Here is a 14,260-nt window from a genome sequence, read left to right as displayed (position 1 = left end):
ACCTGATCCATCTGAGATACACTATAAGAAACAACATAATTATAATCCTAGGCCCTGCAACACATGATTCCCGTTGTGAATGTGGACGGATACAGGGGCTGATGCGCGGAAGGAATGGATGCACCCATGTATGTAACTATACATTATTTCAAACTCCAAGAATGTATGATTTATTTCAAGGATTTGTTAAAATTATCCTTACACATTATACTTTATATTACTCTCATAGACCACAGACTGAGTGACTGAACGCTTTGAGAAAGGCCCACAAGAGAGCCGAAACGCGTCAGCAATTTAGGATTTTTTCTGAGTTTATTTCCCATTTCAACATCAAAGGGAAAACAGAAGAATCCAATGTTTTAAGTCACTTGATAACACTATTGTCACTGATTCCACGGAATCATCTTTCTTTTCTTCACACTTGGGCTCTGTCCCAAACACCACTGTCACTTAATGCTTGTTGTATAACATATACTACCGGTATCTACAGATTAAATACCATTGTATTTTACCTTACTCAATTTTTTGAATGATACAATGCATTTTGCTTGATATACCCCTTACTTGCCCATAAAGTCCCACTTTATCTGGTCTGAGGCACCAGCAACCCCCATTACTATGCCCTAAATATTATTAGTGCTGCTATGCCACAAAAAAAAAAATACATACTGCTTATGCAAAATGAATAGCAACTGTGACACAAAAGGGGGTACAGCAATTATTCTCTAAATATTATTAGTGCTGCTGTGCCATGAAAAAAATGTAAAAAAACATTAAAAAAACCACACTGCTTATGCAGAAGGAATAGCACCTGCAAAGCAGAAAGGGGGACAGCAATTATGCCCTAAATATTATTAGTGCTGCTGCGCCACTAAAAATTAAAAAAAATTCCCCTTAGCCTTATCAATTTTATCATCTACATATGGTCTGTGCCTATTCAATAAACTTAAGCCGAGCATAGTTGCCCACAGTGCACGTGAGCAATATAGCCCTATGGGTTGGTAGCTTTGATCCCATTTACTGCTCCCGGTTGCACTTCATGTCATGTACCTGGTCCTGAAGCTGAAATGATAAGAGGACACTCCTTGCGGCTAAGTGCTTGGTGTCTTTAAAGATGGAGACAGGGATATCCAGGCCCAGAGAAGCAGGGATTGCTACAGGTGTCAGGTGCTGAAAAGGTAACTTTCTTGCCAGTGGGCTCTGGGAGAGTGGAGTAGCAGGTGTGTGCAGCAGGCTGGACAAAGCAGGTAATTTGCAGCAGGCTGGCCACAGCAGGTAAGTGCGGCGGGCTGGCCACAGCAGGTAAGTGCGGCGGGCTGGTCACAGCAGGTAATTTGCAGAAGGCTGGCCACAGCAGGTAAGTGCGGCGGGCTGGTCATAGCAGGTCAGTGCAGCAGGCTGGTCACAGCAGGTATGTGCAGCAGGCTGGTCACAGCAGGTAAGTGCAGCGGGCCAGTAACAGCAGGTTGGCACATTGGGTGGATTGCAGTGGGCAGGACAAGACAGGAAGCATAGTCAGGAGTCAAAGCCAAGGTCAAGAGCTGGTGGTCAGCAGACAGAGGATCACAGATGTGATCAGACAAGCCGGGATAATACACAGAGCAGAAGACAGGAGCAGATCTGTGAACAAGCCGAGGTCAGAGCCAGGAAAGTGACAAGAGGAACCCAGGAGCAAGCCGGGTTGGTAACGGGTAGTCCAGAAGTTTCATATGGAGGCAGGAAGCTGAAGACCAGTCAACAACATCCATGTGCAACAGTAACTCTTTTAAAGGTTAGAGGGCACCAGAATCTACTGAAAGTTAGGTGCGCCGGCATGCACACGTGTGCGCCATGGCGCAGGTGCGTGCACCAGTTCTCTTCAAATACGTGTGCGCTCATTTCTGCACAAACGGGTGCAACCATGTTGGATATTGCCTATTATGCCAGATCTGTGGGCAACTCTCCTTTGGCCTGCTTCCTGACACTTCAGGTGGTGGTGTTACAGTTTATGCTGATCTGGAGGCTTAATTTCAAACCTTACTCAGCATTTTTGCCTATAAATACCTGGTATGTCAGTTAATGTGTGTACGATTCCCAGATCAAATTATGTTTGCCTGGTTACCAATTGATTCAATTTACAATATATCTAATTACTTTCACTATATGATTTGATGCCAGAGTTAGTGGAAAATTCACCACTGCCTGTAATGGGTGGGAGGTCACTAGAAACTCTTCCAATAAGGACATCTGTTCTGTTTCTAAGAAGAGAATTTCCCTCACTTTCTAGAGATTCCCTTTCTCTTTCTGTCGCATCTTCAAGGTGGTATTACACCCCGCTAAAGTTGCATGCTATATCTCCCTCTAGCCCCCCGTTATGTTGGAGGGGCTGTGGAGATACCGCATCTCATGCTCACATATGGTGGTACTGCCCTTTGATCAAGCCGTTTTGGGCAGAAGTACTCTGCATTATACAAGACATTACAGGGGAGGCTCATTCCTCGGATCCTTGGACTGTGTTACTACATTGCACCACCAAACCGATACCTCGTTATAAACGCTCCCTTATGCCACACCTACTGAACTCAGCCAAGGCTCTCATTCCGGCCTTTTGGGGTGGCCCCACTATCCCTCCTGTTGGTCAATGGCTACGGAAAATTGATGAAGTTTGTTATTTTGAAGAACTCTCTCATATATCTTGTGACAAGCTGGATTCTTTTCTAGAAACTTGGTCCCCGAGGTCCACGTTTAAAACTATCCCTTCTTATTTATCTGTCTGCTCCTCAAACCCCTCTGGGTCTCCCCAACCAGATGACTCTTAAACTAAGGTATCACTTACCGATTGTGCCATTATATATAATGTATAGTTCTTACGTTGTTTCCTGTTGGAGTATCAATACTACCTGCTCCGCGTTGCTTGAGTGATGTTCTCTATTTTCTTTTGGAGATCCCTTGCTCCTCTTCTTAATGCCTGTTATGTTATATTTGATTTGACACCCGTGGGCTGCATACTTTCTACTTTTATTTACTCTTTCTCTTTTTCTTTACTCCCTCCCTTCCTCTCCTTGGCAAAAAACAAAGGTGACCAGCGCTTTGGAGTGTGCGGTGAAAAGTAAATTAGGTGCTAGGTGTAAGCAGCCAACAACCAAACCCCGAAGGGTGAAGAGTTAAATAAAGGTGCAGAAGGGGTTGAAATGGCGCTACCTATAAGTGATCAGGTGTTGGGGTGAATTTATATGTAAACTTCATAAATTAAATCCCATAAATGAAAGGAGTGACCCCCTTAAAATATAATACCATATGATAATAAAAATAAATATAAAGTGCAATACACGTATCAATCCAATCAGATCGGTTGGATCTCACTGTGTGTGATAAGATTGTGCAAAAGTGCTGATTATGTTGAAATTGAAAAAATAAACAAGATTCATAAAGTGATGAATTTATTCCAATACTAATGATACAGTGCAAGGGTTAATGAATAATAATTAATAATAAATAATATTTGATTATTGTGAACAGTTTGTGTCCAAAAGTGGGAATTCCTGGTGGTAAAGTGGTGAGAGTGAGAGGTAATTCCCACAAAAGTAAAATGTTGCAATCACCCGTGTGGCCACTAGGTGTCGCATCACATATACAACCTGTTGGCGGGATAGGCAGGTTGATGTATATCCCGGGGTTTCCTCTCCACGGCCCAGCAGGCACATGCTGGTGGTTTCATATAAAGAAGAGAGAGGGGAGCCCCATAAAGCAGTATATAGTATTGCGTAATAGCAGAGAATAGTAGTGACTCACGGTGAAGCTGCCTCGGATCAGTATAGAGCGATCGCTGGGATTAGCCGTTCCACGGCTGCAAAGTCTGGAACCGGAAGTGACGTTATGACGCAATGGACTCCGCCCTACGCGTTTTGTCAGAGGACGTCTGCTCTCCTTGACCCACTTTGCTTCCTTCTTTCTCATTTTCTTCTCTTGCCTTTTCTGCTCCTGCTCTTCTCTCTACTCTTTTACGATTACTACCTGAGGAATGCCTCGTTTCTCTATATTGGTATTGTTCACACGGTCTGATGATTTATTTCACTTTGCCAATATCTTTTTCTTGCAGAATGCTGTTGCAACAGTGATATCTTTGTAAGACTGGTTGTTCCTCAATATGTCTTAAAGCAGAGTTCCGGCCTCGGAAACTTTTTTGTTAGAAATAAATACAGCCTGGACAGTCAGGGCTAGTGCATTCCACAATGGATAGCCTCTGAACTGTCCCGGGTCGCACTTACCTTTTAGAAGAAATACTTACCTTGAAAATGTCTTGTCCAGTGCTGTCATCTCAGGTGTGGGCAGCTGAAGTCAGGGTGTCCTTTTCGGTGTCCTCTTCGGTGTCTTCTTCGTCCCAGAATTCCCTGCACCGGCCCCGCTCGTCACTTCTGGGGCAGGCGCGTCATCCCTGCACAGCTTCTGGGCATGCCCAGAAGCTGTTTAGCAGGGAATGACGCGCCTTCACCGAAACTGACGAGCGGGGCCGGTGCAGGCGCATTGAGTGCTGGGAGCAATGACGTTTAGCTCCCAGGAGTCATCGCAAGCAGGAAGTGACGGCGCGGCCGCAGAGGGAGGAAGTAGAAGGAAGGCAAGTATACTTTCTTCAAAAAGAAGGTAAGTAAACGAAAAAAAAAATCGGGACTATCCATTTATTTTTCAGGTGATTGTCAGCAAGCGGATGGCCCAAAGTCATTTTTGAGGCCGGAACTCCAATTTAAGCCTAGTTTATTGTTTGTGTTCTGTATTGCACTTTCTCTTTCAATAAACACATATTAAAAAAAAAAACAGAAGACAGGAAGCAAAAAAGAAAATAACAGATGTTTTAACCCTTTCCTACTCTATAGCCAGGGGAGGACTGGGCCAGAGGGCAGGGGGCAATTGCCCCTTGGGCCACTCTGATGACCTGTAAAAAGGCTGCACCACTCCTGCCACAGACATGACTAAAGAATTCTTGGTGAAGGGAAGTAAAATGTCTCTGCCGCTGACCTACTTAGTTCAGATTGAAGACAAGGACAGAGGGCAGCCCCCCAGCATGGATGGGGAAAACTGTGTCTAAGAAGAGGCCGGTTCCATGCCCCACTGGAGACTCTTCTCCTCTTCTCCCCTGGCCAGCCCTGACCGAGCTGTCCTAGCTCGCCCCAACTGCCCCCTGCTGGCCAGTTTGGGAACCCGGATTCAGCCAGTAAGTGGAGAGTATCTGGAGCAGGGCTTCAGCTTGGAATGGGGGTCAGGAGGAGGATGGGAAGAGGGAGAGTGGGAGGGGGGCCGAGTCACTGCACCATGGGTCTCTGGTTTGTACTTGCCCCCTGGGCCAAAAGTTGCCAGTCTGCCCCTGTCTATACCTAAATATGTAATGTAATGTGGTGTTATCAGTGTCTTATCATCTTGAACTTCTACCTTTCTTTCTTTTTCAGTTGTGAAAAGATTTCGGAAGGAGAATGAGTCATCCAAGACAAAGAAATTGTTTCCTGTAACAGAGCATGGGAACAGAGAAGCTTGTGTAAAAATACCTACATTTCCAGAGTTCACTTTGAGACCATTTAGTCGGAAAACTATCCTAAATGATAAAAATATGAAGGAGCTAAATCAACAATGTGGGGCCATATGGCCAGAGAAAAACCACCATTGTCCCGTATTCAAACTCATATTACCAGTCAGAATGCCTTCTGATCAGAAAATGATGAAAAAGCTTGTCACAAAGTACACAATTGTAAGGTACAAAATCAGTCAGTCAGTCTGGGAGGCCATTAAAGGAACAGTGAATAGTTCCATGTATACCAGAGTACAGGTAAAAACTGACTTGGCTGCAGGGAAGGTCTACCTGGTCGGGAAGTCCAAGAAAGTAACTGAGATGAATCCAATTTTTAGAAACCTGTTAGAAGAAACCACAAGAGCAATTGAAAAAAAGAATCAACGTTTGACTGTGGTGGTACCCATGTCCCCGGCCCACCATTGGGTTATGTATAGGAGTGGCTCAGAGTATAAGATGATCGAGAAGGTCCCAGAGCTGAAGATTGATTATAATGTAGAAAAAAAGGAGATCCAGATATCAGGGCCGAGATCTGATGTTCTCACTGCCAAACATGAGATAGAAAACATCCAGAAAAAAATGAAAACAAAATCCCTCCAGCTAGATCCCCACCTTGTTGAGTTCCTAATGTTGTCTGATGGAAAGATAAGCAGTCGCCTCTTTGTATCCCACAGCATTAATGCATCGCTGGAAATTGATGGCAATGCTGTTAAACTGATTGCTGACTCAGAGGATGTCTTGAAGAAAGCTGAAGAAAAAATTAAAGAAGACTTGATGTGTAGACATATCTTTGTTGAAGAGAAGAGTCTCCTGGAAAGTCCTGAATGGAAAAGTATATTCTCACAGTTGAACACAACATTGAACGCAGAGAAATGCACAGTTCAAATACTGGAATGTCCTTCTGGAGCCAAGAATAATGTGGTCATCATCACCGGTCTGACTTCAGATGTACAAAAGTGCCACCAAAAAGTCAGTGACTTTCTGAAGAATAACACCACCATACAAACAGATGTTCCAGTTGGGCTAATGGTAATGATGAATTTCGTTCAGGACAGAAGGAGGGAGATTTGGGGGAAGATACATAAAAAAGTAAATGTGATGAAGAATAGGGACAGGATGTGCTTGTCGGGCCCAAGGGTTCATGTTCAAGAGGCAGCGTTGCTCATTAAGAACTTTCTGTCCACACTTCATCGTGATACTCTGTGCATTGATAAACCGGGAGCCAAAAAGTTTTGCATGTTCAATGAAAAAGTTCTAGTTGCAACTGCAAAGGAAGAATTTACCTGTGCAATACATTTAGAGGAGACTAGTAGAAAAAACTCCATACTGGCTGTCCCCAGATTCCAAGTGAAACTTCCAAGAGGTTTAACCATCGCTATATACAAAGATGACCTGTGCCATCATGAAGTAGATGTCATTGTCAATGCAGCCAATGAAAATTTAAAACACATTGGTGGCTTGGCAAAAGCCATTCTGAATGCAGCTGGAAGTAAACTTCAAGAGGACTGTGACAGCATCATCAAGACAAATGGTAGATTGTCCCCTGGAGACTCAGTAATCACTGATGGTGGTAACTTGTCATGCAAACAGGTCATACATACCGTTGGTCCCCGATGGAACGCGAGTTCACATTCAATGTGTAAGTATCTTTTACAGAAGGCGATCACCACTAGCTTGCAGCTGGCATCCAAGAACAACCATCGTTCAATAGCGATCCCGGCAGTCAGCTCTGGCATTTTTGCTTTCCCACTAAAGTCATGCATTGAGAATATAATTAAAGCAATAAAGGTCTACGTGGAGAGCCAACAGACCACTCTGCGGAGAATACATCTGGTGGACATGAATGAGGAAACCGTGAAAGCATTCTGTGAAGTTATTAAAGCCAAATTTGGTAACCAAGCTAATGCTGTTCCACCTAAAGCACCGGAGATCCAACATGACATTAAAGTGAAAGACGATAAGAAGCCCCAGGTGCAAGTGATAGCAGGCAATGAAAATGCCGTGATGACCACGGAAGGGATTGTCATCAAGCTGCTTCAGAAGAACATTGAAGACTGCACGGTATTATCCGACATCAGCATTACCTAATGTTGTTTCTTTTCTAAAAGTGTTCTGCCTCAAACGTCTCTTTATGCAAAAGACAGACCACTAGAGCCCCAGTCTGTATGGAAATTATTGCAATTTTCTGACTTGACCAAATCCCTAGGCAGTGTTCATTTATCAAGGAGATCTAAAATTAGGAGGAGGTAAGAAATTGAGCCAGGTAAAAAAAAAAAGTTACATCAGGCGCAGCTGGTGGATGCCTGGAGGATACAACACCCCGGAGAACGGGGTTATACCTATTACTCCTCGGTGCATGGGACATACTCCAGATTGGATTATGTGTTGGTGGGGTGGACCATAGAATTTTAGAAAACAGAGAAATTGGCAATAGGACCAACAACTTCGTCAGATCATGCCCCAGTAATTGTAAAATTGAGACAAGAAGAGATGCAGGAGAAGATGAGTAACTGGAAGTTGAATGAGGATTTGATATTAGACAAGGAAATAGAAAATAAAATAAGAGAGGAGATACAACAATACTTCAGTCTAAACGGAACATTGTATGTAAGAGAAAGAAAGTTTGTACAGTATATGGCGCTGCCTGTTTAAACAGTGGGTAATGGCCTCCAGGCAAAGGTTCATGCATTAAACCAGAAATGCCAAAAGTATTTGCGTTGCGACAAATAACGCAGTGATAAGTGTTTAGTGTAGAGGGTGGATTAGCATGCACCCCCTAAAATAAAGTGCACAGTTCAATCGAAATGAATAATACAAGTGATTATTCATACAAATAGAAGTGACTTCTTATATGGATAAAATTAATGAATAAAAGTGCATAACATAAAGGTGATCATTTATTGCCTGTAATGGTGCTGGGGAAGAGTGTACAGACAATGCCAACTAGGGTGAATCAATAGTACTAAGAATTCTCATTGATAATAAATAAAATTGATAAAATATAAAGAATAAAAACACCTTCCAAAATGTGGATATTGGTGAAATTAGTGATTTAAAAAGAATAAGGTGTAATGGGTGTCCAAAAGGTGAAACCAATAGGTGACACTCTCTCACCCAATTAATTTCTCTCCTAGGCCAAGGATGTATAGTAACCAGCCACAAGGAGAAAAGGTTGATTCAGTCCGGAGTTCCTTCGGTCTCTAGGAGTCGCCTCCCTCGGGTGTTCAAATCTGTGGTGCTCAAACAGAGAGAACAAAGGAACCCCAATGGCGTAGTATACAGTAGAAGTAGCATAGGCAAGTGTAGATGACTTACTATTCGGACCGATCACATCAGCTGTCTAGCGGACGCCGGGACGCTACTGCTTCCACATTCCACGACTCCGAACCACTCAGACCGGAAGTGACGTGTGGCGTACGTGGCTCCGCCCTACGCGTTTCGTCATCAGACGTCGACTGGAGCCGCTGGAACGGAACATTGGAAGCAGCAAAAGCCATAGTGTGGGAAGCACACAAGGCTTACATAAGAGGAATATTAATATCCTTGGGGGCTAAAAAAAGAGGGAGATGGCCAGTAAGAAAAATATGATTATAAAAGAAATATACGAGTTGGAGCAGGCACATAAAAGAATGGGGGAGGGATAAATACAGCAGTTCCTGATGGGTAAGAGTGAAGAATAAAAGGAATTATTAGAACAGGAAACAAGAAAAGCCTTTAACAGAGTAGCTGCAGATAGATACAGGTGGGGTAATAATCCCGGGAAACATCTTGCAAAAATAGTTCAAAGTAAAAAAGCAAGGAATTATATAAGTAAAATGAAAGATAAGCAGGGTGAGAAGGTATATTTCGACTAGAGAGATTGCAGAGGTATTCCGGGATTATTACAGCGCCTTGTACACAGTGAGACAAAAAGGATTGCAGGAAATGGAACAAAAGAGAACAATGGAACTACAGGAATACATTAAATAAGCACAATTACCAATATTAGAAGAAGAAAAACTAAAAAGACTAGAAGACCCTATATCAGAAAAAGAAATTGATATAGCCTTAAAAAATACATCCACAGGTAAAAGCCCGGGGACGGATATCTATTCGACCCTCTAATAAAAAAAATGTAAAGAACAGTTTATTCCCAAATTATGTGCTTACTTTACCAGTATAGGAGAAGGGAATGGGTTAAGGAAGGAGTCCCTGTTGGCCCACATTACGTTAATCCCACAAGAAGGGAAGGATGTAACCTTATGTGCAAGTTACAGACCGATCGCCTTATTAACCACATAAGGACCGCTCATGTTGCTGCTACTGCAGCAAGGTGGCTACCCTGGGTCTAGCGACGTAAACCTACGTCGCTGGACTCCTCCCTGTCTCGGCGGCACGCGCACGCCGCCAGAGGCTTGCTCCCGCTGTGTTTAAACACAGTGGGAGTCGGGCCAGAGGAGGAGAGGCGGTGATCACCGTCTCTCTTCCCCGATCGTCGGGGAAGCAGTGAGAAACTCCGCCCGCTTGTGTAAACAAAGCAGGCGGATCTTCTCTGTGACAGACAGGGAGAGATCACAGGATTCAGCATAGCTGAACCTGCAGTCTCTGTCTGTGTAAAAGTAAAAAGCAAAAGTATAATATTGGTTCCATGTCTGGAATTCAGCTCCGGTTTCAACAGGACACAGGTCATTCAGATTTTGGCGATAGTACCACGCAGAACATTCCTGTCTGAATGCGTGTAATATTTCCCCTTTGATCCAGGCCCTCTTCCCTCTTATAGCATACAGGACCAGAGGTACCCAAGAAAAACCTGGGAGTGTAGTTAACCCCTAACTTCCCGCTGGGACAGCAGTACAGTACCCATTACTTGTCTACAAGTGTTGTGCCCAAGGGCAGTGGCTCTCCCCGCTATTCCCCTCCTCACAGGGCCAATCCATAGCAGTGTGAATCATTTGCTCCTGCTGCTCTCAATCAAACCTTGTTGAGATATTTTCAGGAAGCTGTATACAGCACCCAGCCCGCCTCCCACCAGCCATGATCTGCCTGTATTGCCTAGAGATGACATCACTAGGTCTAAAATAAGATATGTAATGGAAACGGAAAGGTTAATTATGGTAGAGGGGGGTGCCAGGGAAGGCAAAGTATAAGAAATATTAAAGTTTTAAAACATGGAATGACCTACCATAGAATGTTGTATTGGAAACTTTTAAAAAAGAATAGACCTGACTGTCTTGAGGGATCAAAGGCTAGCCATAGTTGTGAGGGTGTTTGGGGGAGGGGGTGGTTGTGTTACCTTCTTCTGGGCAACAAAGTTTGTGAGAGGTTGAACCAGATAGACCTGAGTCTTTCAAGACCTCACTAACCATATACAGCACCTACATGTATCTGTAAAACATCTACATTTCTTCCAAGCTTTAGATATACTGCATATAATTTTCACCTGTTATGTAGAAGGTTGCTTTTCTCATTTTATTTAATAACATTTGTGATTGGTTCCCATGGCAGACAGACATCATCGTTAACAGTGTGCCATTATCGCTGAATATGAACATTTATTTAATATCCAAAGCCTTGCTGTCTCGGGCTGGACCCAATTTACAGCAGCTTCTGAGCAATGCCAGTTCAGGTGCACAGGTGTCTCCGGGATCCATCTTTAAAACCAGTGGTTGCAATCTTAACTGTCAAGAGGTGCTTCATGTTGTGGCTCCTGCCTGGGACAATGGACAAGGAGCTTCAGAAAAGGTAACTGCAAGTCTACAGTGTGTAGTACAGATACAAATGAAATTACCAATGTAAAATAATAAACTATTGGCACTTTTCCACTGCAAGTACCGGCTCAGCTCTACTCGGCCCTGCTTGGCCCTGCTTGGCCCGGTTTGCTTTTCCACTGCTGGTACCGCATGGTACGGTGTTGAAACGGTTCGGTACGGTACGGTATGGTTTTCTTTTCCACTAAAGTAGTACTAAAGTTAAGTGGGTGGGATAACAACGGGGTGGGTGGGATTCTCTGACCAATCAGTGACTAGTAGTGACTGTGTAACGGAACAGGGCACCCCTGAGTGGGTACCTCCGTTGACAGATGCTCCTAGTGCTTCCCGAGGGCTCTAAGCACTACAACAGACACCGTAAGCACTTCAAACTCCATGAACCCCTGCAGCTTGGTTAGGGTCTTGGCATCTCCTACCCACCCTGGACCTACGACAAGGCTCCAGGTTCCTGTGGGTGAACCTCTCTTTCCCCAGAGAGTGCAGCACGAACAAGCTCTTACACAAGCTCTTACAAGAGCTCAGTGATTATCCAAGGGAGTATGGAGGACATAGCAATCCCTTGCAGCAGATTCCCCCAATAAGAGACAGAACTCTAGATTGAGGTGAAGGAACTCAAAACAACCGCTTTCCTATTAGTCAATTGTAAAGTACCTGTGGTCTCCTTTCAGGTCCTCCTTAGCCATGCAAATGAGGACTTGAAAATGAGTCAGCAGGGATTGGTCAGATAGCTTGACCAGAAGGACTGCCATGTGCAATGAGACAGAAACCCCCAGGGGGCAATCAATGTACACAATAGCCAGACACAGAACAATGGGAGGTCATTAGCACTTACAATGAGACAGGGCAATCCACATTCCTTCCCAATACACAAACAAAAGGAAAACCTTGCTGACATTGAAAGATATGTAATATACACCGCATTTAGGAATTACAGATTTCATGGCAAATGAGAATAAATCTTAATATTTCTATATGGAGATATTGCTGGCAAATATGAAGCAATCCAAACCATTACTTATCTGTCTTTAAATTCCAGTGATGGTGAATACTGTCACAGACTGCATGCAAAGGATTGTGGGATATGGTATGGTACCTGTTGGAACCACAATCGAGTAGGTACTGTTTTTGAGAGCCGTACCGTTCGGTTCCATGCAGTGGAAAAGCGCCGCCGTACCGTACCGAACCGTTCCTACACCGTACCATGCGGTACCAGCAGTGGAAAAGCACAAAAGCGAGCCGAACCGTTCGGTTCCATGCAGTGGAAAAGCGCCATATGACGGGACAGCATCTTAGTGTATTGCAGGTCTTTTGTAAAATGTGATGTAGAAGACAATGGATTGTTTGTGTTTCCCATGATAGTCTTCATTGTTGTTCAACTAAAAGTGCCTTACCCTCAGGTCTTTTCTGTTTCAGATACTTCAGGATATCATTAAAAACTGCTTGACTATGACAGAACAGAACCAGAGGAAATCAATATCATTCCCAGCTATTGGAGCCGGGGGTCTCAGCTTTCCAAAGACTTTGGTGGCCTCTGTGATGTTTGAGGAGATCCTCCAGTTTAGCTCCAGCAAAAACAGGCAGAACCTTCAGGAAGTTCACCTGGTACTTTACCCTAGTGACGGTGACACAATCAAGGTAATATCAAAGAGGGTGCTTTTGTCTACTAGGATGGAGCAGATTTGGATGTTTCCAGATCCCACATGACTATCTTGGTGTATATTCTTCTGCTATCTCCTGTAGACAGGGCTTTTTTTCAGCGGGAACGCGGGGGAACGCAGTCCCGGCACCTCCAGCACTGAATGTATGTAATGGCTGTGGTTGTGCTACATTGTCTATTGATGCTAGCTGCTGAGGGATCTATTGTTGCTGGTGGGGAATATATTCCTGCAGGAGGGTTTATTGCTGCTGGGGAGGTCTAGTGTGGCTGATGGGGATCTATTTTTTCTGGAAGAGATCTCATTTTGCAGGGGTGTTCATTGTTGATGGGGTGGTTCTTATGTTGCTGAGGGGTCAGTTGTTGCTGGGAGGGATCTACTGTTTAGTGAGCAGCCGGCTGCTGGAGGGTCTATTGATGCTGTCTGCTGGGAGATCTGTTGTTGCTGCTGGGGACCCATTGTCACTGGCTGGATCTATTGTTACTGGGGAGTCAATTGTTGTTGGCTGCAGGGGATCAATTTTACTGCCTTTTTGTTAACCACTTAAGCCCTGGAAGATTTTACCCCCTTCCTGACCAGGGCCTATTTTGCGATTCGGCACTGCGTGACTTTAACGGACAATTGCGCGGTCATGCAACGCTGTACCTAAACGAATTTGACGTCCTTTTTTTCCCACAAACAGAGCTTTCTTTTGGTGGTATTTGATCACCTGTGCGATTTTTTGATCATGCGCTATAAACAAAAAAAGAGCGTCAATTTTGCAAAAATTACAATATTTTTCACTTTTTTTTATATGAAATTCCCCCCCAAAAAAATGTAAAAATCTAAATTTTTTAACATTTTCAGCCAATTTGTTTTATGGTACATATGTTTGGTAAAAAAAAATTGCAAAAAGCGTATTTTGATTTTGCGCAAAGGTTATTGCGTTTACTAACAAAGGGAAAGAATTTTGTAATTTTTGTTGTTTTTTTTTTTAACGTGTAATGGCGGCGATCTGCAATTTTTTTTTGCGGGACTGCCACATTGCGGCGGACAGATCGGACCCTTGACTGACATTTTTGACACTTTTGGGGTTACCAGTGACATTACTGCAGTAATCAGTGCTATACATATGCACTGTTACTGTAAAATTACACTGGCAGTGAAGGGGTTAACTTTTTTGAGAGGGAGGGGTTGTGTGTGTCCCTAGGGGCGTGATTCTAACTGTGATTGGCTGTGGCTTGAGGTGTAGGAACAGTGATCAACGGTCCTATATAGTAGAACCGTATGATCACCATTCCTACACAGGGGAGAATGAAAGGCGGCTTTGTTTACATCAGCCG

General features: G+C 43.8%; 1 protein-coding gene across 1 annotated transcript in view; it reads left to right on the top strand.

Annotated features, from left to right (window-relative positions):
- Positions 1-14,260, top strand: part of LOC309554788 (protein mono-ADP-ribosyltransferase PARP14-like) — a gene marked incomplete at both ends in the record, with an annotated part of 78,409 nt that overhangs the window by 5,441 nt on the left and 58,708 nt on the right. The window contains 3 exons of the mRNA XM_082256489.1: positions 5,421-7,597; positions 11,021-11,257; positions 12,697-12,918. Of these exons, the coding sequence (XP_082112615.1) occupies positions 5,421-7,597; positions 11,021-11,257; positions 12,697-12,918 (2,636 nt within the window). The remainder of the gene's footprint in view (positions 1-5,420; positions 7,598-11,020; positions 11,258-12,696; positions 12,919-14,260) is intronic.

Source organism: Pelophylax lessonae (assembly GCF_965119305.1).
Source record: "Pelophylax lessonae genome assembly, chromosome: 4".
In the NCBI taxonomy this organism is placed as follows: Eukaryota; Metazoa; Chordata; class Amphibia; order Anura; family Ranidae; genus Pelophylax; species Pelophylax lessonae.
The sequence above is the reverse complement of the archived record's forward strand: the minus strand, read 5'-3'. Positions and strand labels throughout refer to the sequence as shown.